General features: G+C 44.7%; 1 protein-coding gene across 4 annotated transcripts; it reads right to left on the bottom strand.

The window, feature by feature from the left end:
* On the bottom strand, window positions 1–27,903 carry PFKFB2 (6-phosphofructo-2-kinase/fructose-2,6-biphosphatase 2). Of its 4 annotated transcripts, XR_004434355.1 has the most exons (16): window positions 27,578–27,715; window positions 26,144–26,245; window positions 18,874–18,999; window positions 18,236–18,332; window positions 17,745–17,811; window positions 17,529–17,603; window positions 17,121–17,177; window positions 15,812–15,936; window positions 13,286–13,493; window positions 12,692–12,838; window positions 11,413–11,517; window positions 10,533–10,662; window positions 9,693–9,755; window positions 9,365–9,429; window positions 2,142–2,256; window positions 1–1,980 (listed from the first exon to the last, which is right to left on the bottom strand). XR_004434355.1 is itself a non-coding variant. In XM_033199845.1 (15 exons), the coding sequence occupies exons 2-15, from the start codon at window positions 26,226–26,228 to the stop codon at window positions 1,915–1,917; spliced, it is 1,416 nt and encodes a 471-aa protein (XP_033055736.1). In that variant the 5' UTR covers window positions 26,229–26,245; window positions 27,578–27,715; the 3' UTR covers window positions 1–1,914. The 4 variants fall into 4 exon arrangements, 3 of the variants coding, with proteins under 3 accessions (XP_033055736.1, XP_033055737.1, XP_033055735.1); XM_033199845.1 differs by lacking the exon at window positions 2,142–2,256; XM_033199846.1 differs by lacking the exons at window positions 1–1,980; window positions 2,142–2,256; window positions 27,578–27,715 and adding exons at window positions 5,363–8,737; window positions 27,737–27,903 and having other exon boundaries at window positions 17,745–17,845.
* Window positions 27,904–27,999: the final 96 nt, after the last annotated feature.

Below are 27,999 nucleotides of genomic sequence, written 5' to 3'. Positions count from 1 at the left end.
TTTTAGTATGATTTTATTAATCCAGGAGATAAACATTTCTCCAGAGAAATGCATCTCTTGGTTTACACTTATAATAAAAATCAATGAGAAACAAAGTATTCAAAAAAATCCACTGTCCCTTAACATTGTTATTTTCCTTTTACAGAAGACAGATATCTACATTCTGGAAAATTAACTTAAGTTAATATGACATTAGACTTAAAAGGTCTACCTACCTAAATTTCTACAAAAAAAAAAAAAAAAAAAAAACTCGACAACATAAACTATATTACATTCTGATTAAATACATGCAAACAATGACATGAAAACTCAAAAATGCCTTACATGGATAGAATAAATAACTAAATATAAACATTGTTTGATCATCAAAAGACAGTTTTTGATGCAGAGAGAAATCCATATCACAACAAAATCATTACAGTACAGCATGCGGTAGGCAGCCAGATGAAAATCATCTGCTACAGGGTAAGAAGCCTTCCTGAAGGCAGCTTTGTGCGTAGAAAAGAAGCTCCTAGTTGCTGGATGCTGAACCGCCTGCAGCCCAGCTCATCACATCTTAGGTAACAGAGTCCTGTATCATCCACAGTATAAAAGAACCATTTGAGAAAAGCTACATTTCGTTACTTTTGTTGCTACTCACCATTTGCCCAGCAAGTGAGCATTTGAGGGAAAAGGAAAAAAAAAAAAAGAAAGAAAGGAAAGGAAAGCTAAAAATATACTATTCTTTAAAAAAATAGACTTTCCTTGCAAGATATAATATCCTATGGGGATTCCATTGCTCTTCAGGAACAGTGACATGTCAAAATCACATTTACAGAGATACATTCATACACTTGACAATCACTAGGGGAGAGTTATCTGATTAGTCTGTAAGGGAAAGCAGACGACTAATGCACTGAGGCGCTGGTCCATGACCCCGTCACCCTCACTTTTACATGACAGACCAGTGACCACAATAGTGACAAGTGGCCAAGAGGCAGGTATCAGGAGACTACTGCCCTCCAAGTCACAGCCACAGCTCTCTCAAGGACTGTATCATGGCGACAGAGCCCACAGAGGGGCATGTCTCCTTCCACCTGTTCTGAAGCCAAAACACTCCCTGATCGGGCTCATTCTCAAGGAGCTTTCTTGACTTACTCATGTGATATACATGGCACTCTACTTTTCTCTCTAGCCCACGTTCCCAACCACCCGAGAGAACCACATCAGCCCCATCTTGATGCATGAGAGGCACATTGCATCAAGGTGAAAATACAGTAGCTACGAAAGGAAACTTAGAAGATGGGTACCCATTTCGGGGAGTCTTGCAGTCAGATCCTGTCCTGAAGGGCCTGGAACAAGAAAAAGTTCTCTAAATGAAAAGGTTGCTACTGACACTGTTCTTCTATCACTGCAGAAGAGATGTTTTAGGGACTGAATTTCTCAGAAGACCCTCCATTCACCTGATTTGTCTCTTGCTTCCAATGTGGCAAATGATACCTGCTGGCATATGTATATTAGACTCTAGCCTGCTCGCCTGGAACAGATGCAGAGACCAGCTCTTACCTTCTCACTTGAAAAGTACATCTGAAGAAGTGCATTTGCACTTGGGCAAAAAAGAGCCGGCAAAGGATGCAGACAGTCACAGCTAGGATATTAAATGCCTATACAGAATGAGATTGACCAACTTGGACCAAACCCAGCAAAGAGATGACAAAGAGTCATTGGTTCAAGTTGCTAAATGTTTTGAGGCAGAGGAAAGTTAAATTTTTCAGTGTAACTGATATTCCCATTAGGCAGGAGGGGAGGAAATGTGGTGGTGTTTCTCCAGGCCTCATTTTGGTGGCCCCCAAAGTCCAGTTCCCGGAGCTGACATCCCAAGCTTTTCAGTAGATCCCAGTCCTTTGGAGAGGTGTGGCCTGAACATCCACATCATTAGCAAGGCAACATGGGGGATGCTGCGGAGGGGCGTCTGCGCACAGCCAGCGTGGTCTCTGCTGCCTACGAGCCAGAGAGGAAGAGACACAAAGCTATTACACCACCGCCAAGCAGCGAACATAAAAGTAGAGCAGAATCTTTCCCCTACCTTCCCTCCTCCCTCAACCTCCTCATTCCCACATCCATACACATGCATGAATACACTGGCGTGCCTACACACACACCTTGACTCTGGGGAGTCAGGCAAACTCGAATGGCGTAGTCATGGGCTTCTTTCCCTGAGGAGCTGACCTCGTGACCATATTGGACCAGGCACTCCTTTCAGACCTGGACCATAAGCTACATATCCAAGATATGAAGCAGAAGCAGTCAGGATCCCTCTGGTAGAAGGAGATCGTGTAGGCTATGTCAGCCAAAACACCACGCCAATAAAGTGACACTGTAATCAGGGGCTACTTGGCTTCTGAGGAGGGTCCCTACTGTTGTAGTTATACAAGTCCATTCTGAAATCAGTCATTAGAGCAGATCAACTTCTTTCCATTAACTGGCATCTAACATTTTACCTTGTGGGAAATTTTTCCCCTAGAACGGTGCTTCTCAAATGTTAAATATGCATATGAATCACCTGGCGGTCCTGGTAAAATGAGGATTCTGACTCAGGAGGTCTGGGATGCAGCCTGAGATTCTGCATTTCTAATGAGCTTCTGGTCTTTAAGGTAACACGGAATAAGGCATGAGAAGGGTAAAACAATCCCATCTGTATTTCCTGTCTCGAAAGAAATTAAGTGCTGTTTTATACCCGTGACCATAATCTCTTTAGAAATGGGCAAATCACATTTTAGGAGGAACAGTCCACTAAGTGCTAAAAAATCTCCAAAAGTTTTCTTTATAATAGATAACATGAGTTACATATTGCTAATGGGAATTACTGCATAGTGCAGTCAAATGTAATTGTTTCTTAATTCTTGCATAAGTGCCAACAGGTACACATAACTATTGAAGTTCACGTGCTTTCCATAATGTTCTTCCTATCTTCCCCAGAAGGTGGCAGAAGAGAGCCATGGATACACCATGATCTTCAATTACAGCGAGAACTTCTCGTGGCTTGTCTGAGTCTGAATCCTTGTGCAGCATGAGGCAAAGTTTTAGGGGTGGGGAACGGATGGGAAAGACAACTGAAAATACTAAACAAAAAACCCAGAAGCCTTCTGATAGGTTCAAGTTACTCAACAATTTTATTTACCCATTCTACACACACACACACACACAAAAACACATTTCAAATACAGTTATGCACACTTTAAATGGATCTGAGTGGCATACTTTGTTATCAGTGTCACCCAATTAAATCAGAATGTTGCTAAAGACTTATGTTCCTACTTTCAATAGAGCAGTGCCTAGGAAATCTGCAGTAGAACTCTATTCCTAGGCTTCCCAATCTGACCCATTCCCATTCAACCCAGAGATGCTCAGCCCCACATAGCAAAAGCATCACTATACCAGCGTAAGTTGATCTTCTTGTTACGTCAACATAATATAAAATGTACATAAGCAATTCAGATACAAAAACATTGCATAGGTAAACACTGGTCACAGATATCCAGTGAAAGGCTTACTGGAAATAATACTTTTGCCAACCCTTAAAATCAATTTTTAAATGCCAAATTTTCTGCTCATTTTTACTTACTAGATTAAGCATTAAAGCCAAATGCACAGCTGACTAAAAATAGCAGCCCTATCCAATGGAATACAACATTCCAGAACAGGGTAAGCTGGGGACACAGAAGCTTCAGAAACGAACAGCGGAACTGAAGTTCTGCCCTAAAGCAGGGGACTGGATGAGATGACTTCAAGGTAACAACTCCAGGCTCTAAACAGGCATTCCCTTAGCTGAGCTCACAAAATACCATAAAAGTGATGTATAACCTTTATCTTTTACAAAATAATGAGAATTTGGCCACTACTGTATAAGAAATGTCTACTTAAAATCATAGTGTACAGAACTCCCCTATAAAGAAAACATGTGGAGTGCTTAATTCCTTTCTTTGTTAGACACATTTAATAGAGAATTACTATAATGTACATACACTTCAGTGGGTACAATCAGAAAGCAGGCAGACTGTGAGCTCACAGACCCTATAACGTTAGTCAGGCAACACCCAGATTTTACTAGTCTATCAGTCAGCACATGGACACTACTAGAGTCTGTCAGTCAGTCAACACATAGACATTCCTAGAGTCTGTCAGTGACAAACAGATCCTACTAGAGTCAGTCAGTACACAGATCCTACTAGTCTATCAGTTGGTCAACATACAGACACTACCAGAGTCTGTCAGTCAGCATACAGACACTGAAGTCAGTTAACACAGAGATCCAACTAGAGACAGTCTCCTGGACAGTATGGGTCTAAATTAAATCCCTGGACACACTTCTGATATCTGTGTCACCTTCAGGGAAAGTCAATTCTACCTCACCAGTGTTGCAACCTGACTCAAGTGTTATATATTTTCAATAAGTCAAAATACATACTAGAAAAGCTGGGTAAATCCATCAAATTTCTTGACAATGAACACAACGTGGCTTACGAGCTTGGCAAAGACAATGGAATGCGCATAAGATTACATAACCCAGATACAATTCTTCTGATTACCGGATACTTTTTCCCTTGCCCATTGGCCGGATACTTTTTCCCTTGCCCATTGGCCATTCCAACCACCAATGAGTTTCTGTCAATTAAGATCTCCTGCTCACAAAAAAAAAAAAGTAACATAGATGAATTTATTTCCAAACAGCTATATCATATGTTTCTTCAAAATGCCAGTGTCTCTGAAGACCAAATGTGGGTTGCAAAGAGGATTACCCAGATCCTCATATGGAATACTCACCCATTCAGTCTAGGGGTACAAATATATTGTGTCCTTAACTCCAACTTCTTCGGAAACAAACAAACAATAACAACAACAACAACAACAAAACACCAAAGGCAAAGATATCGGGCAGATCCCTAGTACCATGCAAGTTTTTAGAAGCTTGGCTTATTCTACTTTACAACTCAATGTAAAATCATCCCTTTACCAAAACACAATACAGATAAGAGCTAAATTCCAATTTAGGGGTTAGGAGATAAGAAGAGAAGCAGGCTCTCTAAATCTGCTTTAGAATTCTCTTTCAAATCTGTCATAGACTTGAAGCAAGAATAAGAAAACAGAATAATTTCCCTTTCCCCACTTTAGACAAGTAAATTTAAAAAAAAATTTTTTTTTAGAGGTGAGGTCTCACTATTTTGCCCAGGCTGGTCTCAAGTGATCCTCCGGCCTCAGCCTCCCAAGTATCTGGGATTACAGGTATAAGCCACAGCAACCGGCTTTTTCCAGTAGATTAAATGCTAATGTCTTTACCTATTTCTCACAAAACAAAACTTACAGTCTCAGCAGAGAGTAGTACTTTAAGTCCATTTTTATTTTGTAGGACTTGTGACAGACATAATCATAGTAATGTATACAGACTACCAATATGCATTCAAGTAAGAAAACCAGGAGAGAAAAGATGAGAAGTAGAGATGAAACTTCTCTAAAATTTGGAGTAAGAGCTCTTTTCCATTCTACATTCTCCTGGCTTCTTCCTGCTGGACTTTTCTAAAACTAAAGTCTTTTAAATCCTTTTCTGTATCTTGCTTTAGAAACTAAAGGATGCTGAGGCCCTTGCTTTTCAAATTCCAATTTCTCATGTCCTGTCTGAGGATAAGACCACCTCAGCTCCTCTTCTGGAGAAAGCAAACTAGCACGGGGGAGAGTGGGGAAATAGCGGCAGGCTGAGAGCCACAGTGAACATCCCATGACCTGTCTCTAACGCTGGGGTTAATGACAGGTTAACACAATGCTAGCTTGTTAGAGAAGTCCCCTCTTGCTAGGAGTAGGTACAGTGTTAATCCAAAGTCTGTGGATCAAAGTGCTCCCTCCTCTCATTCATTAGTTCTGAATTACTCTCACCTCACAGCAGAAGAAAGGCTGAATGCCCATTTGGGCTACAGATGCCAGCATCCAAGCAAATGTAGACAATGCAATCTTGTAAAAGTACCAAACATGCCTCCCCAACCATATCTCATTCTCACGTTGGTGGTGGTGGGGGCATCCCCATCCCCTAATCCTTGTAGTCTCATAGCCATAGGACAACAGAAAAGTCAGGAGAAGCGATGTGATGGTGAACACTTCTAGACTCAGAGTGTTGCTATATTGCAAATGTCCATTTGTTATAAATTACATGTCCTGTCTCTTAAAATAACCTTCCTCTGGGCAAGGACCTTTGCTTCTACTTCTATGTATCTTTCCCCTATCCCTGCCCGCACTGGCCCAAAGCTCCACAAAGACACTAAGTACACGTTATATAACCACTAAACAAGAATAGCAGGTTACTTAACATATTGGACACAATTTTGAGAAGAATCTACGTAAGCAGCCTTTAGAAGCTGGCTGTGGTATCCTACTTGGGACACATGAGTAAAGGACTCGGGGTCAGGAGTCAGTTGCCAATGAAGACAACCTTTATCATCCTGCAGGGTCTGTACCTCTCTCCAGGGTGCTTAAAATCCAGAGGCAATTATTTAATTCAGTGATTTGTTCCACATCACTCAGCAATGTAAAGGGTTAAAGATGAGACTAGAACCTAGAATAACCCTCAAACACAGCAGCCTGCCTTCCAGGGGGTTATATCATTTAACATTATGATCTGCTCAAACATCAAACCCAAAGAACTGTCCTTTCAGGATGATGAGGAATTCAGAATTCCTAGGCTGACACTTTCTCTGAGGAACTACTATCCCAGTATTTTTCCACCTAACTTTCTAAGGTGGAGTTCTTAACCCGGGCTATGAATCAGAATCATCCGGAAAGCTACTTTAAATACATGCAAGTCCAGACCCAGACCCCAGAGATTCTGAGTCAGTATTAAGCATAAGGTAGACACAGACATGTTTACGATTCAACAATTCTAAAGGAGATTCTAAGGAAAACTCCTGGATGAGAACCACAGCAAAAAGTCTTCCATTACCAAATGAAAACACCCTTGGAAAACAGCTAACTTCTTCCCACTGGTTACCTCTAAAAGACAAGTTGATAACTTTAAGGTGGGGAGTCACCTATCTCTTTTTAAAATCCCATAAGAACCCTAAACTTGCCTCTCAGAAAAACATACATATATTTGTACATTTTGCAGGCAAAATTGGGAAAGAGGATAAGCCATCAAGGTCATCAAGGGGCTAAGAATTTCTTCCCTGAAGATTTTATGTTTAACCCTACAAAGAAAATGAAATGACAGAAATGAATAGAGAAATACAAACAGTTAAGAGCTACATCCCACAGGGTTCCAAGGACTTCTCTGGACATCAAGATGAGATAGTTTCTCCTTATGAACAAAAGAATACTCCAATGAGAGAGATTAAATTCATCATCAAGTTTTTCCACATTTGGGGGGAAAAATGCCCATGTAAAAACTATATTGTTTTGATGTTTATTTCTTCTAAAGGAGAGTATGCTGAAAGTATTCAAAAATAAGCAGCTTTAGTGAACTCTTCTCTGCCTCTTGCCTTGAGCAATTCAAACATCAGTGGTGACTCCTGAATCGAACCGCCCTTCTAAACAGCCCCAGAGGATACTGGATTGGCAGGAAAAGTTGCTGTGATTGGCAAAGAACCTGGGAGCCATGGGAGAAAAGATATGACTGCTCACCAAGAGTCCTGTAAGAGCTAGAGCCCACCCTACTCTCCTAAACCCCACTCTGCGAACCTCAAAAGACCCAGGCCTGACTAAGTTAAAAATAAAAACCAAGACATTTCCCACATGCTGAGAGCCAGATTCCCCCAGGGCATCAAAGACTTAGGACTGTTTCTCATGAAAGAAGGCAAGAACTCTCACCCTATGTCCACTTGCAAGCTCCAGAATATTCTGTGAATGTTCTATAGCCTAGGCTGGCCCTTGCAGGACATAGCTGGAGAGAAAGGGAGAAAGGAAAGGAAAGACTCCTCCAGTCCAGATCCATTTAGACCCACTGCAGAAAGCATCACCTGGGCCAGACTCGTCTCTTGCCAATCACCCCTTCCTTCCTAGACAGACACCACAATGTCATGCATTACACCGGACAATCCAGAGGGGACATGAAAGTGGGGAAAGAAAGCAGTCAAGTAAGGACTGTGAGGAAAACACACAATGAAGAGATGAAAGTGAAGGAAAAATAGACTTTTTGTCCCCCCACTGCTCACCCGCCCTCCATCCCCCAACACTTCACCAACACGAGGACATTAGTGAAGTAAGACACCAGAGAACAGAGAGAAGAACCAAGAGTGTGGGGCATGCTCAACCCCAAGGGAGTGTTATCTTTTTCCTCCTCCTCCAGACCATCCCATCTGAGAATCTGTCCTAAAAGACTCAATTTGCTAACTTGTCCGTGGGTGGAAAGATGTTTCAAACTGGAGAACAGCTAAAGTTGTCCTATAAACACGTAACCTCATGTTCTGTGTTAAGATTCATGGTGAAGTGTCAGGGTGGGGGTGGAGGGAGGAAGTTAAATGACTCCTTGGTGATTAGTGGCAAAGGCAGGAGGCCAGGGCTGGAGGGAAACACACGGTTACACCACCGGAATGCTGACTTGGGTCTTCGGCTAGTCGGCCCCTTCTTGCAAGTCCTGGGCACGGAGAGGGCTGAGGGGCTTGAGGGGCCGGCTCCCAACACTGTAATTTCTTGGACGCCTTATTGTATTCGAACTGGACAGAGGCGTAAAGCTGTTCCTTCTCATCCTTACAGGGGTTTGGTTCTTGGGGAAGTTGTTCTGATTGGAAATGGAGGGACACCACACAAATGAAAGCCAAGCCAAAAGCTCACTCATACAGCTAATAATGCGCTTGTAACCACAATAGCTTCCCTCACTCCTGCTTCTCTGCACACAGGGTCCCTCATAGGCACGGGCCATGGTCTGGCCTCCTAGCATCAGGGAGCTAAAAGGGAGAAGCTTCTTGAGCATAACATTCCAAAGCAGGAAAAAGACCCAAAGAAAGGAAGAGGCTTACTGAAGACCACACAGATTACCAGGGACCGACTTAGGAACGAACCTACACCTCTTGACCCTCACCTTATAGGCTCCTCTGGACTCTGCTTTCCAAAGGGACACTTGGGGTTGCAGCAGGAGGGTAATTTGCATTTCACTTCAGCCAAACACTTTCCATATTTAATTGAATTTCCAGGAGCCAGCATTCAAGGTTAAGACTCATGAAAGGGGTACTAATTTTAAAAAATAATAATTCCAACATCACTTTCAGACGTAGCAAACTACGTTGGAAGTAAGTTCTGAATCTGTTTCCCTTTTGTACATAAAAGAAACCCCAGACTCTTGATGCCAAAGCTTCAAAGACTCAAGATGGCAGGGAAACTGGCATGTTCATCGTGGGAAAATACTTACAGTTGGCTTGTCACGGTGCGTGTTCACAGCCTCCACATTAAGTTTAATTGTTTCCACTTTGCACCCTGAGAAAACAGAGGAAAGCCAGGACTTAAGGAAAAAGGTTCAATGGAAAATTCCTTAGTTTTGTTATGGGAAAGTATACCACAAAGGAATGCATGCATTTTGCAATACACACAGTCACGCATACATCCATTTCAAAACAGAAGGCACTGATGGAGCTTCCTTGGTGTGTAGGGATAATGAAGCTGAACTCTAGACAAACCTTAGAGAAAATTCTGACCTTCCTCAATTCCCAGCTCCCGTCAGCCCCTATGCGCATAGTTACCATAGGCCACAGGAGTAAGTTTGAAGATGGTATGGAGAGGGCATCTCAAGTATGGTAGCTCATCTGAAAACAGAAAGATCAGGTGAGGGAAGTCTCTTAGTATTATGGAGTAAGGTCAAGTTAGTAGAAGAGACAATTTACAGAGCTCATGAGTTTCCCTTACTCTGACCACCCCTTAGAGTTGTACAACTCCTCCCTTAAACCCCAGACCACAAAGCCACCCAACCTTCTGAGTGGCTAAGGAAGGAAATAAGGACATCTTAGATCCTTCCATGCAGGCAAAACAGGAAGAAGTACTGTAGCCAGAGAGCCCAATGGAAGGGGTTCACCTGCGTACAGCAAAGGCCCGTAATACCTGGCCACAACAGCTTCCCAGCAGCTCAGGATGCTGAGCTCAGCCTCCACAATGCAGGCTTCCCAGGAGCTCTGGAAGATCGGGAAGGGAAGTATGGAAGAAGGCAGCGGCACCTCCTTACTTCCCTTACCCAGAAACAACTGCTGCTCCTAAGATACCACCCTCCTAGTAAGCAGCGTGGCAGGCTGGGGATATTCAACCACTGTCCTGATGCTGCCAGGAGTGTCAGCGTGACACTGGCCCTTGAGCCAGGCAGGATCAAGGAGCACCAGCAGCAGCCACTCTCCATTGGAAGCTCTTGTAGCAGCAGAGCAAACTCAGCAAGTCATTGACTCAGTGGCTGCTGGGAGCCCCACATTGCTGTCTGGAGCAAGTACTTTAATTTGAGTGGAGACAGGGAGGTCTGTTTCCCAGGAATCCTGGTGCCACTGCAAGTCCAGCCCTCTCCCCCTGGATGTGTCTCCCAGCCCCTCCCTCAAAGGCACCTGCGCCCTTATCCAAGAAGTAGGCCAGGAGGCAGCGCATGACAGCCTGGTGGGAGATGACGAGGACATTGCCCTGACGTTCCAGCTCCATGATGACAGGCTCCAGCCGCTGTACCAGGTCCTGGTATGACTGTGGAGGGAAATGGGGCAGGCTGGCAGGAGCCCAGGTGCAAGCTGGCAGCCAAGTCAGTGGCTGGACCTTGGAGACTAAGGGCCACTTCTCCTTCCTCAGCTGGCTTTCCTCCTGGAAGCTCAGGGAGTTCACATCACCTGCGAACTGCCCCCAGCCCTGGTGTCTCTTGAGAAAACTCAGATCTTTCAAGAGCAATATTTAGACCAAGAAAACAACAGGTTAAGAAAAGGAAGTGTGAGTTCAACCTGTGTGTATGTGTTTTTCCTTCCCACAGATTAATTCAGGCACTGAGACAACAAAAGATTCCTAGGGGTTTCCTGTACCTCTGCCACTCAGTTTTATTTACTTTTGCCTCATATATTCCTAGAGTATGGAAGCCACTTAGACAAGGAAATAGCCTAAAACACTCAAGACGAGAGAGAAATAATTCCTATCCCATATATTTACTTGGAGACTCCACTTATGTGGGGGTGGGATTGAGAGTACAAGGAAAAAAAGAAATAAAAATGATTGTGTTGATTCTAAAACATATTGAACACAGAGGACGCCTTGTCACCCTTATCTCTGGGAATCTTAACCATTAATGAGGCATTCGATTGTCTAAGCTAAATGAAACCAAAATGACCCAAGGGAAGGAAGATAAATGATGCCTAGAACCTCCAAATCACATTCAGTCCTTCCCCCAAATTAAAGCTAAACCTTCAGCAAGGGGCTAGGCAGTCACTTTACATGATGAGGGTGTCTTACCTCCCCACCAGGATATCGATACAGATACTTCTCTTGATCTCGAAGTGCAAACTCTTCTGGGTACCGCTTCTCAATCTCGGCATACGTCATCTCTTCACACACGCCCTGCAAAAAGCCACTTGAAGCTGGCTTGAGGAGATAGACTGTCCCACACCAGCCCCATCCCAAACAAGGAAGATGACATCGAAGAATGCTAGTTTCTTAGTGCGCGCCAGGCACTGTGCTGGATCCTTTCATGTATTGCGGCCGCCTGTGACCAGAGTGTCACAGAGTGTCGCAGAGTGTTGCAGAGTGTCACAGAGTGTCATAGAGTGTCTGTGACTCACCGGAGGAACACTGCAGGGAGGAGGCAACTTCTCCAGCTCAAGCTACCATATTCTCCTACTACTGGGGGGGAACTTACAGGTCAAGAAAGTCAAGAGGCTAAAAGGAACAAGAAGCAGAGAAGGAGGGAAACTGAAGGGACTGGAGACTTTGCAGGAAAAATAAAAGGGTAGAAGGAAGGAAAGAAAAAGAAATGTCGGCCAGGCGCGGTGGCTCACACCTATAATCCCAACCCTTTGGGAGGCCAAGGCGGGTGGATCACAAGGTCAGGAGCTCAAGACCAGCCTGACCACGATGGTGAAACTCCATCTGTACTAAAAATACAAAAATTAGCCAGGCGTGGTGGTGGGTGTCTATAATCCCAGCTACTAGGGAGGCTGAGGCAGAGAATTGCTTGAACCTGGGAGGCAGAGGTTGCAGTGAGCCAAGATTGCACCACTGCACTCCAGCCTGAGCCACAGAGCAAGACTCCGTCTCACAAAATAAATAAATAAATAAAGTAAAAAGAAAAAGAAATGTCCACTTTTGTGCTCAAGAAGAGAGAAAGCCAAGAGAAATTTTGGGAAAAACTTCTCTCAATAGCTGACCAAATTATCTAAGCAGAAAGTAAAGAAGTAGGTTGTTAGCTATTTCTTTTTCCCAGGAGGCAAACATACAAAGGAACAAAATGAGTCCTTGTTAGCCCCACTTTCCCCAGGTGCCAGAAAGGCTGGCTCAAAAATTGGTTTGGGTCCCACGATTGGCACAGGTACTGAAGCACGCAAGAAACCCCCAACTGGCGGTGCAATTGTCCTCCCTGAGCCCCCGAACCGGCCATAGAGTCAGCTTCCTCAGAGTTTTTACTTGGTGGTTCTAGTTTCATAGATAAAAATGTCCAAATAGTGACTTCTGAGAGTTCCTGCCTGAATATGAGACTCTTGTTGGCTTTTCTGGGCCTTCAGAGCTTCCTACTCACAGCGTCAATCTCATTCAGAATCTTCCACTGCTCATAGGGCACCCCGAGAGACTCAGCAGTCTGTATGGTCCTCTTCAACTGGCTTGTCCACACTTTGAGGTCTGTTATCTCCTGTTCCTCCAGAAACTTCCTTAGAGCTTGGGCAAACTGGGGTTTAAAAGTGAAAATTAAGGGTAAAAAGAAAACACACACACACACACACACACTCAACACACACATACACAAAGCCTGCTAACGTGGCCTGTAATGGACAACATGCATAGCCATGGTCAAAATCCATGAGGTGCTACACAGTTAATATAAACCCAAAAGGAAATGAACTTTAACTGGAGCACCCTGTACATTGCTAAGTACACAAGTTGTGCCCAGTGAATATCTGATGGCTGAACGATCACAGCAGAAATGGCTCCAAGTTATCTACACTTCAATACAGAGCTAGACGCAGTGAGCAAGAACACACCTGAGCTCTTGCCTGACTATGGAATCACAGCCTCCGTTCAAGTGGGATTTAAGTAAGGAGATAAAAGAGATGACCTCAGCCATGCCCTTCTAACTCTAAGCCTAGAAAATCCAGTGTGCTGACTAATTACTCACCTGCTTTCCCCTCACGGAGAGGCCAGAGTCACCCCCAATCTTCCCCAAGAGATTGAACTCGCTTTCTCCATGCCGGCAAAGGTAAATGGTGCGAGGCTGGACGTGGATATTCATGAGGTAGTAGACTATCTTGCTCTGGATGTAGTCCTGGACTCTGTTGACTAAAAATCGCTGGCCCACATTTATCACTTTGATGAAAGAAAGATCCCTGGGACAGAAAAGGAAAAAAAAAATTCCCTGGGTATGAAAATCTGAGAATAAGAATCAGAGGGAAAAGGATTTCTATAGGGACTTGCAGGCTCACAGCTGCTCTTCCTCCCTTCCTCTGTCACACCCACGTTTATGGAACCAAATGGTAGGAGATTAATTACTCCTTAAAACCAAGATGAAGTACAATTTCCTGAACTTCTAGTCAGTTCATACCATTTCCTCAGTGCCTGTACTGTGACACGCGATGTAGATAAATATGATAAACAGAATTCAGGCTTCCCATCAGGGGCTAGACTAGGTGACCTGAAGATTTTGCTGCTAAGCCCGAAATTTGGTGAGAAGAATAGGCCCCATATGAGGCAGTCAAGACCTGGCCAGAATATGGCATGACGAGCAATGAGGGGAAGGGAAGAGGCAGCAGAAGCACAGACAGCAATGTTTATACACTCCCTGCATCTACCTAATCATGCTTCTCTCAAAGACAGTTTCAGACATTGCTTGCTTTGAGACCAACATGAAATTGTTCTCTTTATAAAACTCATAAGTGTGGCTGGGCACAGTGGCTCATACCTGTAATCCCAGCACTTTGGGAGGCCAAGGCAGGTGGATCAGGAGATCAGGAGTTTGAGACCAGCCTGGCCAACATGGTGAAACCCCGTCTCTACTAAAAATACAAAAATTAGTCAGGCATGGTGGCAGGTGCCTGTAATCTCAGCTGAGATCACGCTACTGCACTCCAGCCTGGGCAACAAAAGCGAGAGACTCCATCTCAAAAAAAAAAAAAAAAAGTCGTAAGTGCTTATTTTAAATCAAAAAAATCAGAAAAAATGATGGAAGCACGCAAATCACGCATCACCCTACTACCAGAGATAACATATACAAACATACACATATATATGTAGATCTTCTGTATGTTTTTCTAGGTGGGACTTTGTTCTAAATGAAGAATACTTTTATGCCATATCTAGGAGGTGGTTTTCAGCCTCCATATTAAAGGGATTCTGGGAAATCCACTTGAAGGAACTGAAAGGCTCAAAACATTAAACAGACCACTGTATTCAGTGTGCCATGCACATTAAATGTGCCATTTGCTTGGCTGCGGGTCTGTATTGTCTGAATAGAGCTGTTAACTGCCCTGAATGCATGCTTTTTCATGAGGCCACATTCTTGCAGATTTCCATGTGTACACCATCTTTCTTTAACATGGACTTGGTTTTGTTATGGTTCATATACGTCATACATGACAAGTTAATCTATAGTCTATGCCATTCTGTCAACAAATGCTTTCATAGTAATGACAGCTGGCATTGATCAGACATTTCTCTGAGTCAGGCATGTTCCTGAGGGCTTTGCGTGTTATATATACACACACACACACACACACACACACACACACACACACAGAGATAAAAAATATGCAATATGTAATATATATAATGTTATGCTATAATATGCATGATATACACACAAGCATTAATATATGTAAAATACTATATAATATATATACAGTAAACTTTTTAAAAACTGATGACACACCTCCGAAGGGTATCCTCCAACACCCCTGTTCAGATATGGAGCAGTGGTTCTCAACCACGGATGACTATGCCCCCCGGGGAACATCTGCCATGTCTGGAGACATTTTGGTTGTCATAGCTTGGAGGTGTTACTGGCAAAGGCCAGGGAAGTCGCTAAACACCCTAAACATCCTACAATGCACAGGACAGCTCCTACAACAAAGAATTACCCTGTTCAAAGTGCCAATAATACTGAGACTGAGGAAATCATGCTCTAGAGACTACAGAGAAAAATTGATGATAAAAAACACTTTCGGCCAGGCGCAGTGACACATACCTGTAATCCCGGCACTTTGGGAGGCCGAGGCAGGTGGATCACTTGAGCTCAGGAGTTCAAGACTAGCCTGGCCAACATGGGGAAACTCTATCTTTACTAAAAATTAAAAAAAAAAATAGCCGGGCATGGTGGCACAGGCCTGGGGTCCCAGCTACTCGGGAGGCTGAGGTGGGAGGATCACCTGAGCCTGGGGGCAGCAGCTGCAGTGGGCCCTGATTTTGCCACTGCACTCCAGCCTGGGTAACGGAGTGAGACCCTGTCTCAAAACAAAACAAAATGCTTCAGGTTTTTCATGTACAATATGCAAGCCACAAATCCATACCTTATTTCTCTGGGATGATGTTAACACATCTAGATCTATAGATGTAGGTTATCAGACGGAAATTAGAGAACTGAGGGAGAAAGGTTCTTTTCCCAGATGAGACCTTTGCCTTGGGCCCTTCAAACCATGGCCTTAAACCTTACTTGTCATAGTTGTCTGGGTCAAGGGGTCGGTAGGTAACTTTGTAGCACTCAATTCTCTTCAGGAAGTCCTCCATCACATTCTCTCTGTTCCTTTCAGGGTAGTCAGGGCTTGACACCTTAACCTCCTGAAATCATAGAAACAGTAAAGGCCTCATCAGAGGTCTGCCCTTAAAAGTCCTCCTACAAATAGCCACTACTAAAAAAAAGAAAAAGAAGTCCATAAAAGTCGCCTTTCTCTGGAACACTGGCACTCCACTCATTGAGTACCCCCCGCCCCGCCCCGTCCTGTGACCCTGGCAACCAAAAAAGTTAAGACAACTGGGGAGTCATGTGCCTGCACTTGGCTGAAGGACAGAGGCAGTCACGCAGCCAAAGCTGCTCCTGGGCCCCAATCCCTTTATGTACTTTCCTGAGAAAACAGAACAGGCTCCAATGTTTCTCCATTACCACTCAGAATAGAGTGCTTGACCCCAGTGCCTGACTTGGGACCAGATGCCTCTTCCTCAGATGATCCCAAGTTCCTACGGCTGGGAGAGCACCTGCATAAGACCATGTACAGATATCTACTCAGCCCAGCAGAGCACAACCCATCCAATGGGGACAGTCATACATTGTGACCCCACAGGGCATAAGGAGCTTGATGTATTGAACACTGACTAGAATATTGGACAATTGCTGGGGAGATAACCTTCCTGTAGGTAAGTCCTGAAATGAAGAGTCTGATCTATTCTTTTTTTTTTTTGAGACAGGTTCTCACTCTGTTACCAAGAGTAGACTGCAGTGGCACAATCATGGCTCACTGCAGCCTCAACCTCTCAGGACGGGTTCTCACTCTGTCACCCAAGACTGGACTGCAGTTGTAAAATCATAGCTCACTGTGGCCTCAACCTCCCAGGCTAAGGTGATCCTCCTAGGCTCAAGCAATCCACCTGCCTCGGCCTCCCAAAGTGCTGAGACTACAGGCACGAGCCACCGTGCCCAGCTGATCTATTCCAACATCTAGGTCTCAGCATCCAGATATCACCCAGAACACAGGGCCAAGACTCCTACAACCTAAACCCTGGTTTCAATTCAACAGCTAATTCTTACTTGATTCCTTAAAGCCTCAGTTTCCTCTCCCAAGAGAAGAGTGTTGAAGTACCAGATGGTGCTCTGGCAGATAGAAAAGATCTCTTTGTGATGTTAAACATGTCTATTTCTCTCTTTCATTATCCAAAACACCTCTCCCCAACAAAACACACACACACACACACACACACAGCACAGCACAAAAGGTGAAGAGGAGATGATATGTAGGGGTATCACCAACCAGAATATTGGCAGCAATGACATCAGGATCATCACAGACAGATTCCACAAAGAATACCTGGCCATGGAGAGAAGGCAGTGATGAACACGTCAAAAATGCCAGGCTGTTAATTAAGAGCACATGCTCATCTACCCTACCCAGCCACTACATCTCCCAGGATTTTATTCATGAAAATGGCCTTCAAGTCCTCCTCATAGCTCTTACCACATCCCCTGGGCCTCAAACATACAGGCTAAAGGTCTGAGAAAGGACCTGAATGAAAACACTCCAGGACTGGGGGAATGCTCTGAGGGAAGAGATTCAGATATCCCATCCTGTCTTCACCCACTAGAGTCAGAGATCCATGCCCATAGCCTGACTCCCCACCTCTACTTATCCCTTTTCCTCCAGCATGGAGTCAGATCCTACCTTGAAGGAATTCTGTTCAGCAAAGTTCAAAATCATGTCTCTCCTCTCCCGGGTTGTATTGGTGGCATCAAACACCTGTGAAGAAAGCACACAAGGTAAATGAGCAGGAAGCAGGAACAGAGAAATGGAACCCCACCAGGGCAGACTCAAGGTGGGGCTGGGTAGCCAGGCTGCTGCAAGGGTGGGGACCAGAAAGAAGAAGTAGATAAAGCTTACCGCAATCTGACCATTCTCCTCAGTGAGATATGCCTTAACATCTTCCAGCGCCACCAGAGCACACTGTCTGCCAGGAGAGCAAATGAAACCAGCAAGGAGAGCTAAGCTCAAACATAGTCAGAGACACAAACATTCTGGTGGCTACAGGAGTCACATCCCTGCCCACTTAGTTTCCCACTGTTCAAAACCTTTCTCTAACTAGATCTTTCAACTTTCTCACTGAGGGTTTTCACACCATCCTACAACCCCTTCCTGCCCCTGCCCCAGTGCACAGATCTTAGCCCTCTTTAGGCTTCTCCTACAAGCACACAGGTATCACTCTGAGCCCTGTTCTTCTGACCACCCAAGCCCAAGGTCACTTGCCCATTAGGTAACTTCCATTTAACTTCCCCATAAGATATTTACCGAGATGAAACCAAACCCTGTCACACCAAGCCTCACGACAGCCAAGAAAGAGCTGACCTGGAGATCAGGCCTTAAACAAGACTCACTTGCGGATCTTCATGGCCTCCTCATTGTCATGCCGAAAGAAGTCGTAGGACTTATAGGACTTGACTGCTTCACGCCGATACACCCCAAGATTAAACACTGCAGAAGACACCCAAATCCTTCAGCAGCAAAACGAAATGATGGCCCCACCAAACGGGACCTGTTTCTTGATCTAATGCCAGAGTGGCCAAGGGGATGAAAAAAGCAGCAGCATGGTAGGTTGGGAACAATATCAGATTAAGAGTCAAAAGAGTTGGGTTCAAGTCCTGACTTTCTAGACCTTGGACAAGTCTTAAGCTATCTGAGGTTTCAATTTCCTCAGCCATTCTCTCTATTTCACAGAGACACTGCTAGGGTTATATAAGATGATGTCCACGTAAGGCCTCTGAAAATGTACAGCCCTATGCTCATCTAAATCTTAACAGTCCTATCAAAGGCATTCCCTCAAAACTAGGCCAATCCACCCACGCCAGGAGGAGACAAGTCTGGGAATAGAGAATAACTCCAGTAAACCAGAAAGCAACTGCTATTTCTGCCAGAAGCACCCTATAGCATTGATGCCAGGAAGAATAAGTCTCCCGGAGACCTGTGAGGCCCAAGAACTAATAATTTCCTTTCCTAGGGAATGAGCCACACTTACCTTTGGTGGGCACTCCAATCCAGTTGAGGTAGCGTGTTAGTTTCTTAGACACATAGGTTTTACCCCGGGCTGGCAAACCAATCATAACGATGAGAGTCGGGGAGTTGGTCATGTAGGAGGCCCATGCTAGAAGGAAATGAAACAAAATAAAACGAAATGACTAGGGTCCTAGTAAGGTTTTCTGGTGTTTGTTTTTTTGAGACGGAGTCTTGCTCTGTCGCCAGGCTGGAGTACAGCAGCGTGATCTCAGCTCACTGCAACCTCTGCCTCCCAGGTCAAGCGATTCTACCCCCTCAGCCTCCCGAATACCCTGGACTACAGGCACCCGCCACCATGCCCAGCTAATTTTTGTATTTTCAGTAGAGACGGGGTTTCATCATGTTGGCCAGGATGGTCTCAATTTCTTGACCTCGTGATCCACCCACCTTAGCCTCCCAAAGTGCCGGGATTACAGGCGTGAGCCACCGCACCCCGCTGGGGCCTAGTAAGGTTTATACACTGAGCTATGAACTTCATAGTCATAATCTCATTTTATCTTCATAAACCTGTGGAGCAAAGGTTCAGCAAGTCTGGGAAGACAAATAAGGCAATATCAGGCAGGCCTCCTGAAACAGAGTTAAAAGGTTTATGCAGGCTTCCAGAAAATGCCCAAACCAAAACATGTCTTTCCCATATGTCTGAGGTCTTCACTGAAGTACCCAAGGTGGAAAGAGGAAAAAAAGTGGCAAGGATAAGAAAGAAAATAACCATGCCGGAGCCAGACATGACAGCTCATGCCTGTAATGCCATCTATTTGGGAGGCTGAGGTGGGAGGATCACTTGAGGCCAGGAGTTCAAGATAAGCCTGGGCAACACAGAGACACCCTTGTCTCTTAAAATAGAAATATATAAATATATATAATTATATATTATATAATATATAATATATATTTTATATATTTTATATAAAATATATTAACATATTATATTTATATTAAAATATATTAATACATTATATATTATATTTATATATTAATATATTAATATTTGTATATAAATATATATTTTTGTATATACATATATGTATCACTTAGCCAGATGTGGGAGTATACACCTATAGTTTCAGCTACTCAGGAGGATTGCTTGAGCTCAGGAGTTCAAGGTTGCAGTGAGCCATGATCACGTCACTGCACTCCAGCCTGGGCAACAGAGCAAGACTTCGTCTCAACAAAAGAAAGAAAAGTAATAATGACATCATCCTTAACGTAAGAATGCTTAGAAATATAAAAATGATATAGCTGTGAAGGAAGGTCTAATGTTTGCAGATTCTACCAGTGCAGAGCTGAGCTGGCTCCTATAATAGGTCCAACAGAGTTTCTGTCTCCAGGATCCCACTTATCCCCTCAGAACCATGGGTAAGAATTAGCTTGCCCACTGCAAAAAGCCTTGCCTCAAGCTGTTTTGGCCTTTTCACTCAGGCCATGAGCTCCTCTTTAAGCCAGAATTTCTAAACCATAGTGAGATTGAGTTGGCAAAGCCTACTTGATACACATTCTGAATAGACCTCAGGAAGCTTCAGGGTAGAGCCAGCCCACATAGGACATCAGGGCCAATCTGCCACCATGGCCCATGTAAAAGCAAGACAACTGAGAAGCATTAACAGTCCTCAGTCTACCCTTCCTTAGTAAATTAACTTACTTCAGGAATGCTCATTTGCAGAGATAAGTCTCACTGGACAGGCAGGGCAAACTAGATGTTCAGGGGACAGGTGACTTGTCTAGGGACACATAATGAATCAAGGGTATAGCTGGCACTAGAACACAGATCTTGTGCTTCCTTGCAGCTTTTTTCCATAAAAAGAGGTTCCTCATCACTTTGCTCACAGGGCCTGGCTCCTCCCGGCCCATCTTGCTGCAGAGGAGAGGTGGGAGAAGGACCTGCACTGCTGCCGGCCACTGTCCCGGGGCCAAAAACCACACTGAGGTCATCTGGGACAGCTCAGGCTCTGCCGGCTCCAATGACGGAAGGCCCTGCACAGGATAGGGGGAAAAGGAAGAAATACCTTCACGTCCCACTTCCCACCACTGCTTCCCAGAAGGTGCCCTGCAAGTTGCGGCTGCCCTTCTGCCTGGTACTAAGGGACCTTGTAAGATTAAGAAACAGTTCTGTAAAATGGAGGTACTTGGATGGGAAACACAACTTTCATTTTTTGAGAAATAAATGTAGAAAGATCTCAGTGGAGAAGTGGGAGGAGGGGCCCCGGTAGAGAACCAACCTCGGAAGGAAGAGTTTCCTAAGGGTGTTTGGCAAGAAGTACTCAGAGTGACCCTAGTGGTGAGGAGGGAGAAGTGGAGGCCCAGACCTGGGGTCAGAGGGCTTGGCTTTTAGTCCTTTACCTACCGTACACATGGAAAATTCCTGAGTCTCAGCAGGAGCCCCTCCAAGGTAGGTAAAGGAGCAACGTAAGTGATTTTCATCTCTGTTCAAATAGGGAGCTCAAAGGCAGGCAAACGGTACCCTGAAGCCTCAGCTGGTATTAATCCCTAATCACTGGCCCCTAACAGGCAGATAGCCTCTGCATGGGATCAGCTGTCTCAGGTTTAAGTAGTAAAATCCCCTGAGTCTTCACTTTCACCAGCTCAGCTCAACACCTGCTCTCAATCTCCCATGATTTGGCTCATTACCTGCACTTCTAGGCCTGCTTTGTCCGTACCTTCCAGCCTATTAGGCACTTCCCCCAAAGGTCCTATTACCCTCCCTAAAGCTTAAAATGAACTGATACTTGGGAGCTGCTCTGAAGGCAACCAGAGAACCAGCTGCTCTCTGTTTACCCATGTGGACAAAGAATGCTAAGAACAAAAAAAAAAACTGTATCCACCTGGGACCTCCCAAGAGCCCTCCAGCAACGCACCTCTCGCCTCTGTCCAGAACACACTTCTGCACACCTGCTATAACCAGGGCTTCTCATTTTCTGGAGTACAAAACTAAACCACACTTCCTATCTCAAATTACCACACTGGCAAAAGTAGGAACATTCTGTCCTGCCTGTTAAAAACACAAAACCACCTGCCACTACCACCTGATTAATTTCAGAGACAATGTAACCCATCTCTTGATATACAACGGAAAACTGTTTCATCCTGAAATTCTCTTCCACCTTCTTGAAGCCAGGTTTAACTCCTTTTCTCAAACTTAAACTCATTTTCCTTTCATAATGAAGGGGTGGCCTGCCCCTCCACACGTATGGGCGTTTCTCATCAGGTGGGCATTTCTCCACAGATGGGAGGAGAGACTGAGAAAAGAGACACATAACAGTCTGATCTCTCTTTCTGTTCCCCACACATAAACTTGCTTAGATAAAATGAAGACTTGAGGGTGGGCAGGTGCGGTGGCTCACGCCTGTAATCCACACTTTGGGAGGTCAAGGTGGTTGGTTCGGCTGAACCCAGGAGTCTGAGACCAGTCTTGGCAACATGGTGAAACCCTATCTCTACTAAAAATACAAAAATTAGCCAGTCTATAACCCAGTCTCAAAATAAATTAATTAATTAATTAAAAAAAAAAAAGATGGACAAAAAAAAATGAGGACTTGATAACTTCCCTCGTGTAAATGGAAAAACTCAAGCCTGGAGAATTTAAGAGCTTTGCCCATGGTCCCACAATAGACAGTCAAGGTCAGGGCTCTGACCAGTCTCCTGATCTCATGACTGCCCACTCAGTCCCAGCTGCCAGCGCCTGTGCCTCATGTCAGCACTTGACAAAGGTACCTTCATGGTAAACACAACTTGCTCTCCATTCTAATCCTGAAGGATGGTCTAGGAGAGCAATGGTTCCCAGCCTTTTCAGGACCCAGGTCATCTTCTTTTATTGGCTCTAAAGAGGCCCAATATTTAGAAATATGCTGCCCATAAAGCATGTTTCATTAGTGATATTTTATCTTTATTCATCAGAAGTCAGAACTGCTGATTATCTCCTGCCGGTTGACAGGCATGAAATAACCAAGTTCATATAACTACGGTCAAACACTAAGAAAGCTGATGTTTCAGTTAACCACTATGGCTATAGTTGATGCTGCCCAATTTCCATCAAATATCTTGAAATACTGAAAACAGCTTACAATACAGAACTTTTCAGGATAGCAAATTAGTAATACTGATGAACACTTCCAATGTGCCTATCTTTTCTATCATTTCTGTAGGAAAAGTTGCTGGCACAAATGTGCAAAGGTGTACGTGTAAGAATGGTCACTGCAGCACTCTTTGTAATGATGAAAAACTGGAAACAATTTAAATGCCTATCCGTGGAAAGCTGGCATATCCATACAATGCAGAATGAGGTAAATCTGGATTTATCAACGTTAAAAGGATGTCCACAAGACAGTAACTTGTTTAAAAAAAAATGAACAATATGAACCTACCTTTATTAATAGGATATACAGAATAAGATGTCTAAAAGAAACAAACTTGGAAGAGACAGGAGTTTTTTACTTTTCACTTTCTAAATCCTTTCTGTTATTTGAATTTATGAACATACGTTGCTTTTGTATGTAGGAAAAGGTACATGGAAGAACTTATCTGTTCCAGAACTACTCAAAAAAAAAAAAATTTAAAGAAAAAAAAAACATGTAGATTTCTCCATTTCTGCTTTTTTAAATTTATTTATTTATTTTTTCTGAGACGGAGTCTCGCTCTGTTGCCCAGGCTGGAATGCAGTGGCGTGATCTCGGTTCACGCAAGTTCCTCCTCCCAGGTTCACGCCATTCTCCTGCCTCAGCCTCCTGAGTAGCTGGGACTACAGGCACCTGCCACCATGCCCGGCTAATTTATATATATATATATATTTTTAGTAGAGATGGGGTTTCACCATGTTAGCCAGGATGGTCTCGATCTCCTGACCTCATGATCCGCCAGCCTCGGCCTCCCAAAGTGCTGGGATTACAGGTGTGAGTCACTGCGCCGGGCCTTCCATTTCTGCTTTCATAAGCCCTGAAACCAGTCCTCTGAGCACCTTAAAGGCACCTCGGCCAGTAGCCCCTCTTCACCCCATCCCTAGAGCCGTTGAAGTCCCAGTAATGCTCCTTCAGAGGTTTTGGCTCCCTAAAATCATTCTTCAGCCCTGAAATCCTCAAGCCCAGTCACTTCCCGGAGTCAAAATTAGCCAACACAGGTGTAATGAGCAGCAAGGGGACAACGGTTAAGCTATTAATAAAGCAGCTACTGATGTGAACACTAATCAGCCAGGGGAACCAGCTCCAAAGTACAGCTCCATAGCAGAGGAAAAGGAAGTAAGTTAACACATATACTCATAACTTTATTTTCTTCTTTGACTATGTCTGCAACAGTCTCACAGCCCAACTGTGATGTGAGGAGAGAATGGAGTAAATAAATCACAGTGGCTTTAGGACACCTTCTTCTTCTTAGAGAAGAAAAAGGCGTTTAGAGAAACTAGAGCTAGCAAAAAGAGAGCAGAGCCCAGAGCAGGAATTAGAGTCTAGAAGACAGGAAAGAAACCAGGGATTACTGCTTCCTTGACTAATTGAAAGCCCTCAAGGCAGATGAACTACAAAGAGTTAGGAAAGCAGGTAGCAGAGATTCCTACCATGGAGAAAAAAGCAAATTAGAAGGACTGACACAATTATCGATTCTGACCCCCAGCCCTACCTCTCTTTTGGATCAAGCACCCTAGTAACACAAGGGTACCTCCCTGTAAGGGGTGCATCCCAGATCCCCAAATGACAATATTGTCAAACAAAAGAAGAAAACATTGTTTACTGAAAAACTAATTCTTCACAGGTCTCTTTTAAATAGTGAGCTTCCAATACAGCATTTGAGTATGATTCAATATAAACATTTCACGAATAAATACAACAGGCAGATTGAGTCACCTGTGAAAAATAGCACACATTAGCTATATGCTCAACACTCTTCTGAGTGCCTTCCTACATTTAGTCATTTAATCCTCACATCACTCTTGGGGGAGATACTGTTAGTATCCCCACTTTTAAAAGGAGTAAACTGAGGCATGGAGAGGATAAGCAACTTGTTCAAGAGCTAAGAAGTCATAAACCCAGGATTCAAACTCAGGCAGTCTGACTCCAGAGGCTACACTCAAACATCATGCTATACTAGTTATCTCTCATGGGGTATTCTGCCCTTAGCACCTGGCTTCTTGACCTGGCAGAGAAAAGAGACCCTAATTGTAGACCCTAACTCTGCCAACCCCAGTATCACATCCAGCCAGCTGCTTCTGTCCAGCAGGCTCCATGGGTGCTAGGTGAAGAGAGATTATCATTGTCAATCATAAAACTGACAAGGGCATGACATCAAGGTCGAGGCTCTGGGAAAAGCTTTGAACATGAGATGATTCCCGGTCTCATGCTGGTCAACTGTTTCCACCTGCTGATATATATATAACTGACTTGACTGATTGGTTATATATATATATATATATATATATCCACTGAAGTGAGAAGAACTGACTGACAGGATTCCACAGGAAAGGTGCCATCCAGAAGCAGAGGCAAGAGTTAGCATTCCTTGAAGTTCCCCAAAATATATGAGGAACAGAGTCCCAGACCTTTTGGGAAGCTATGCAGCCTATAATGACGCTTAGAAATACAGATGCATGGAGACAGGAAATGATGCTTCATCTCCTCGCAAACCCTCCTGCTGTCTCTATGTAAAAGACAGGCATGGAAATGCTCAGGTGAAAGCTGTCCTCAAACAAATGAACCTACAGGGAAAATAGTTTACTAAGTACAAAGCCTAAACCTATGAGAAAGTAAGATGCCCAAGACACTGTGAGAAGCCAAGTGTCAGGGCTCATTCCCCTGAGGCCTGAAGGAATGAAGCCAAACAGCACTGGCTCCCATCTGTAATTTCTACAACGAGCAGCACTCTCCCAAAATTTAGCCCAACAGATAAAGCTGGTAACATTACCAGCTCCAAGTAATTCCTGCACCTGCAACTGTGTCTTACTCATTGTGTGTACAATAATGTTTGTTCTAACTTCCATCAGCAAGCCAGTGTGCAAACGTCCCAGGAGACAGAGATTCAGTTAAAGAAAGCAGTAAGAAACTGCTGGACTACACCAGTAGTCTAGCCCCAAGAACAGACATTTCACTAAGTCTACTTGTTTTAGACAGGACATTCCACCCTGGAGACTTTGTATTAAATTTCCATGTCAAAGAATTATTTATTGCTCCCACCAAGCAGCAGACTCTAGGATTATAACTATATTCCCAAGATAAAATGCTGAGAGAGAGCAGTCCCTCCTCTCTGCCAGAACTCACAACATTTCTTCTCTGACATTCGAAGATTTGGGGTTTTGGTTTCATAGCTGTTGTTGTTCTGTTCTGAGACAGATGCCCCAGACATGGTAGCTCTTCAGATGTCTGAAAGAGAGAAGTAGAATGTAAAAAAGGGAAGGGGAAGAAGGAAGACATAACTTAAAAAAAAAACTCAGTGCATTGGATCCGTGTGGTATAAGTAAAAGCACCCGGGGCCAAGAGTCAAGTTCAGTCCTGTTTCTCCCAGTTAGCAGCTACTTCTCTAGCCCTCTGTTTCCTCACCTATAAAAAGAGTTGCGCTAGAACCTTACATTTATCTGCTGACTTATGAGTCTACATTTACAAACGTTATCTTCTTCAGTACTTCCAATAATCTTGTAAATAGACAGATTTTGCTACCATTATTTCTCCTCCTTTTACAGATCGAAAAGTTAAGATTCATCGGATTAAGTGGCCTGCTCAAGGTTTCATGACCTCAGATTCTAGTTTTAAGAATCTGGGCATAGTGGCAGCAGTTGGGGTGGGGTGGGTTATGAATAGACCAAGTTCATTACCAAGAAAGTAACTCCAATCTAATGGTAGGGCTGTTTCGGAAACAGTGAGGCTGGGCACGGTAGCTCACTCCTGTAATCCCAATACTTTGGGAGGCTGAGGCGGGCGGATCACGAGGTCAAGAGATAGAGACCATCCTGGCCAACATGGTAAAACCCCGTTTCTACTAAAAATACAAAAATTAGCCGGGCATGGTGGTGCGCGCCTGTAGTCCCAGCTACTCAGGAGGCTGAGGCAGAAGAATCGCTTGAACCCGGGAGGCGGAAGTTGCAGTTAGCCAAGGTCGCGCCACTGCACTCCAGCCTAGCGACAGAGCGAGACTCCGTCAAAAAAAAAAAAGGAAAAATGAAAAATGAAAAAGAAAGAAAAGAAAAAAGTGAGGGACGTGGGAAAATCTCGAACATATTCCCTGAAGGAAAAACAGTAACTGGACCTCAAGACAGCCCTAGCTAGCACGTCACTCATTTCTCCTCTGGTGCATTCTCAAGCCCTGCCCCGCACCCTCTCCCTAGCTACCCCCGGGACTCAGTCTAAAGAACACCGGAGAGCTGAGGTGGTAAATGACTTCCCCAAGGTCACCTCGGGAAAAGGGGTAAGCCCTGATTCGAACTGGAGTGGGAAAGTCCTGAGCTCATGCCCCCAATTCAGACAACAGGGGGCTGGTGAGGACGGAAGGTCCTCCGCCTTCAAGAGCCTTACACGATTCCTTCACTGACCACACAAATCCTCCAACCCAAACACCGGCTGTGGCTCCTGGTCCCAGAACGTCCGCGCTCCCTGCCATGCCGGGCGACCAGTACCTCGCCCCGCACTTCATCCGGGGGCACGCAGCCCCGGCATCCCGCCCCGCTAGACCCCACCCGGCGCTGCGCAGCTGTGGCTCACCCTACGATCTCTCTTAAGATCCCTCCCTGCCTTGGCCCCGGCGCCTCCCCTGTAACACTACGGAACCGAGCCGACAGCTGGTGGCCGGGGCCGGGGCTACAGTAGCCGGCAAATCATGTGAGCCCGTCTGGCCCCGCCCCCTCGTGCGTAGGTCCTCACCTGGAGAGAATCATCCACCAATCGGGCGCCTGCAGGGCCCAGGGGGCGGGGCCGGGCCGTAATCGCCTACGCGGGCTCGGGAAGGCTGGTGTAAGTGGGAACCAAAGAGATCACAAGCACCCGAGTTTCCCAGCGCCGCGGAGCCTGGTGGCATTGTTGCTTGGTAACTAATAGGGCTGGGGGCGGGGTTAATAAAAAGACTGGCTCTTTTCTGACTCTCGCGAGAGTGGACTATTCAGTAGGCGCCTTGAGAGGGGGTGTGC

The sequence above is a fragment of the Trachypithecus francoisi genome, unplaced genomic scaffold, assembly GCF_009764315.1.
Source record: "Trachypithecus francoisi isolate TF-2019V2 unplaced genomic scaffold, Tfra_2.0 Lachesis_group5, whole genome shotgun sequence".
Taxonomy (NCBI): Eukaryota; Metazoa; Chordata; class Mammalia; order Primates; family Cercopithecidae; genus Trachypithecus; species Trachypithecus francoisi.
The sequence above is the reverse complement of the archived record's forward strand: the minus strand, read 5'-3'. Positions and strand labels throughout refer to the sequence as shown.

Coding starts and splice junctions, on each gene's coding strand:
- PFKFB2 (XM_033199844.1), bottom strand. CDS start 26,228: ATGTCTGGGGCATCTGTCTCAGAACAGAACAACAACAGCTATGAAACC. Junction 15,937..17,120: donor TCATTGCTGCCAATATTCTG/GTTGGTGATACC, acceptor CTATGATTTCAG/GAGGTTAAGGTGTCAAGCCC. Junction 10,663..11,412: donor ATCGATATCCTGGTGGGGAG/GTAAGACACCCT, acceptor TTCCCTCCACAG/TCATACCAGGACCTGGTACA.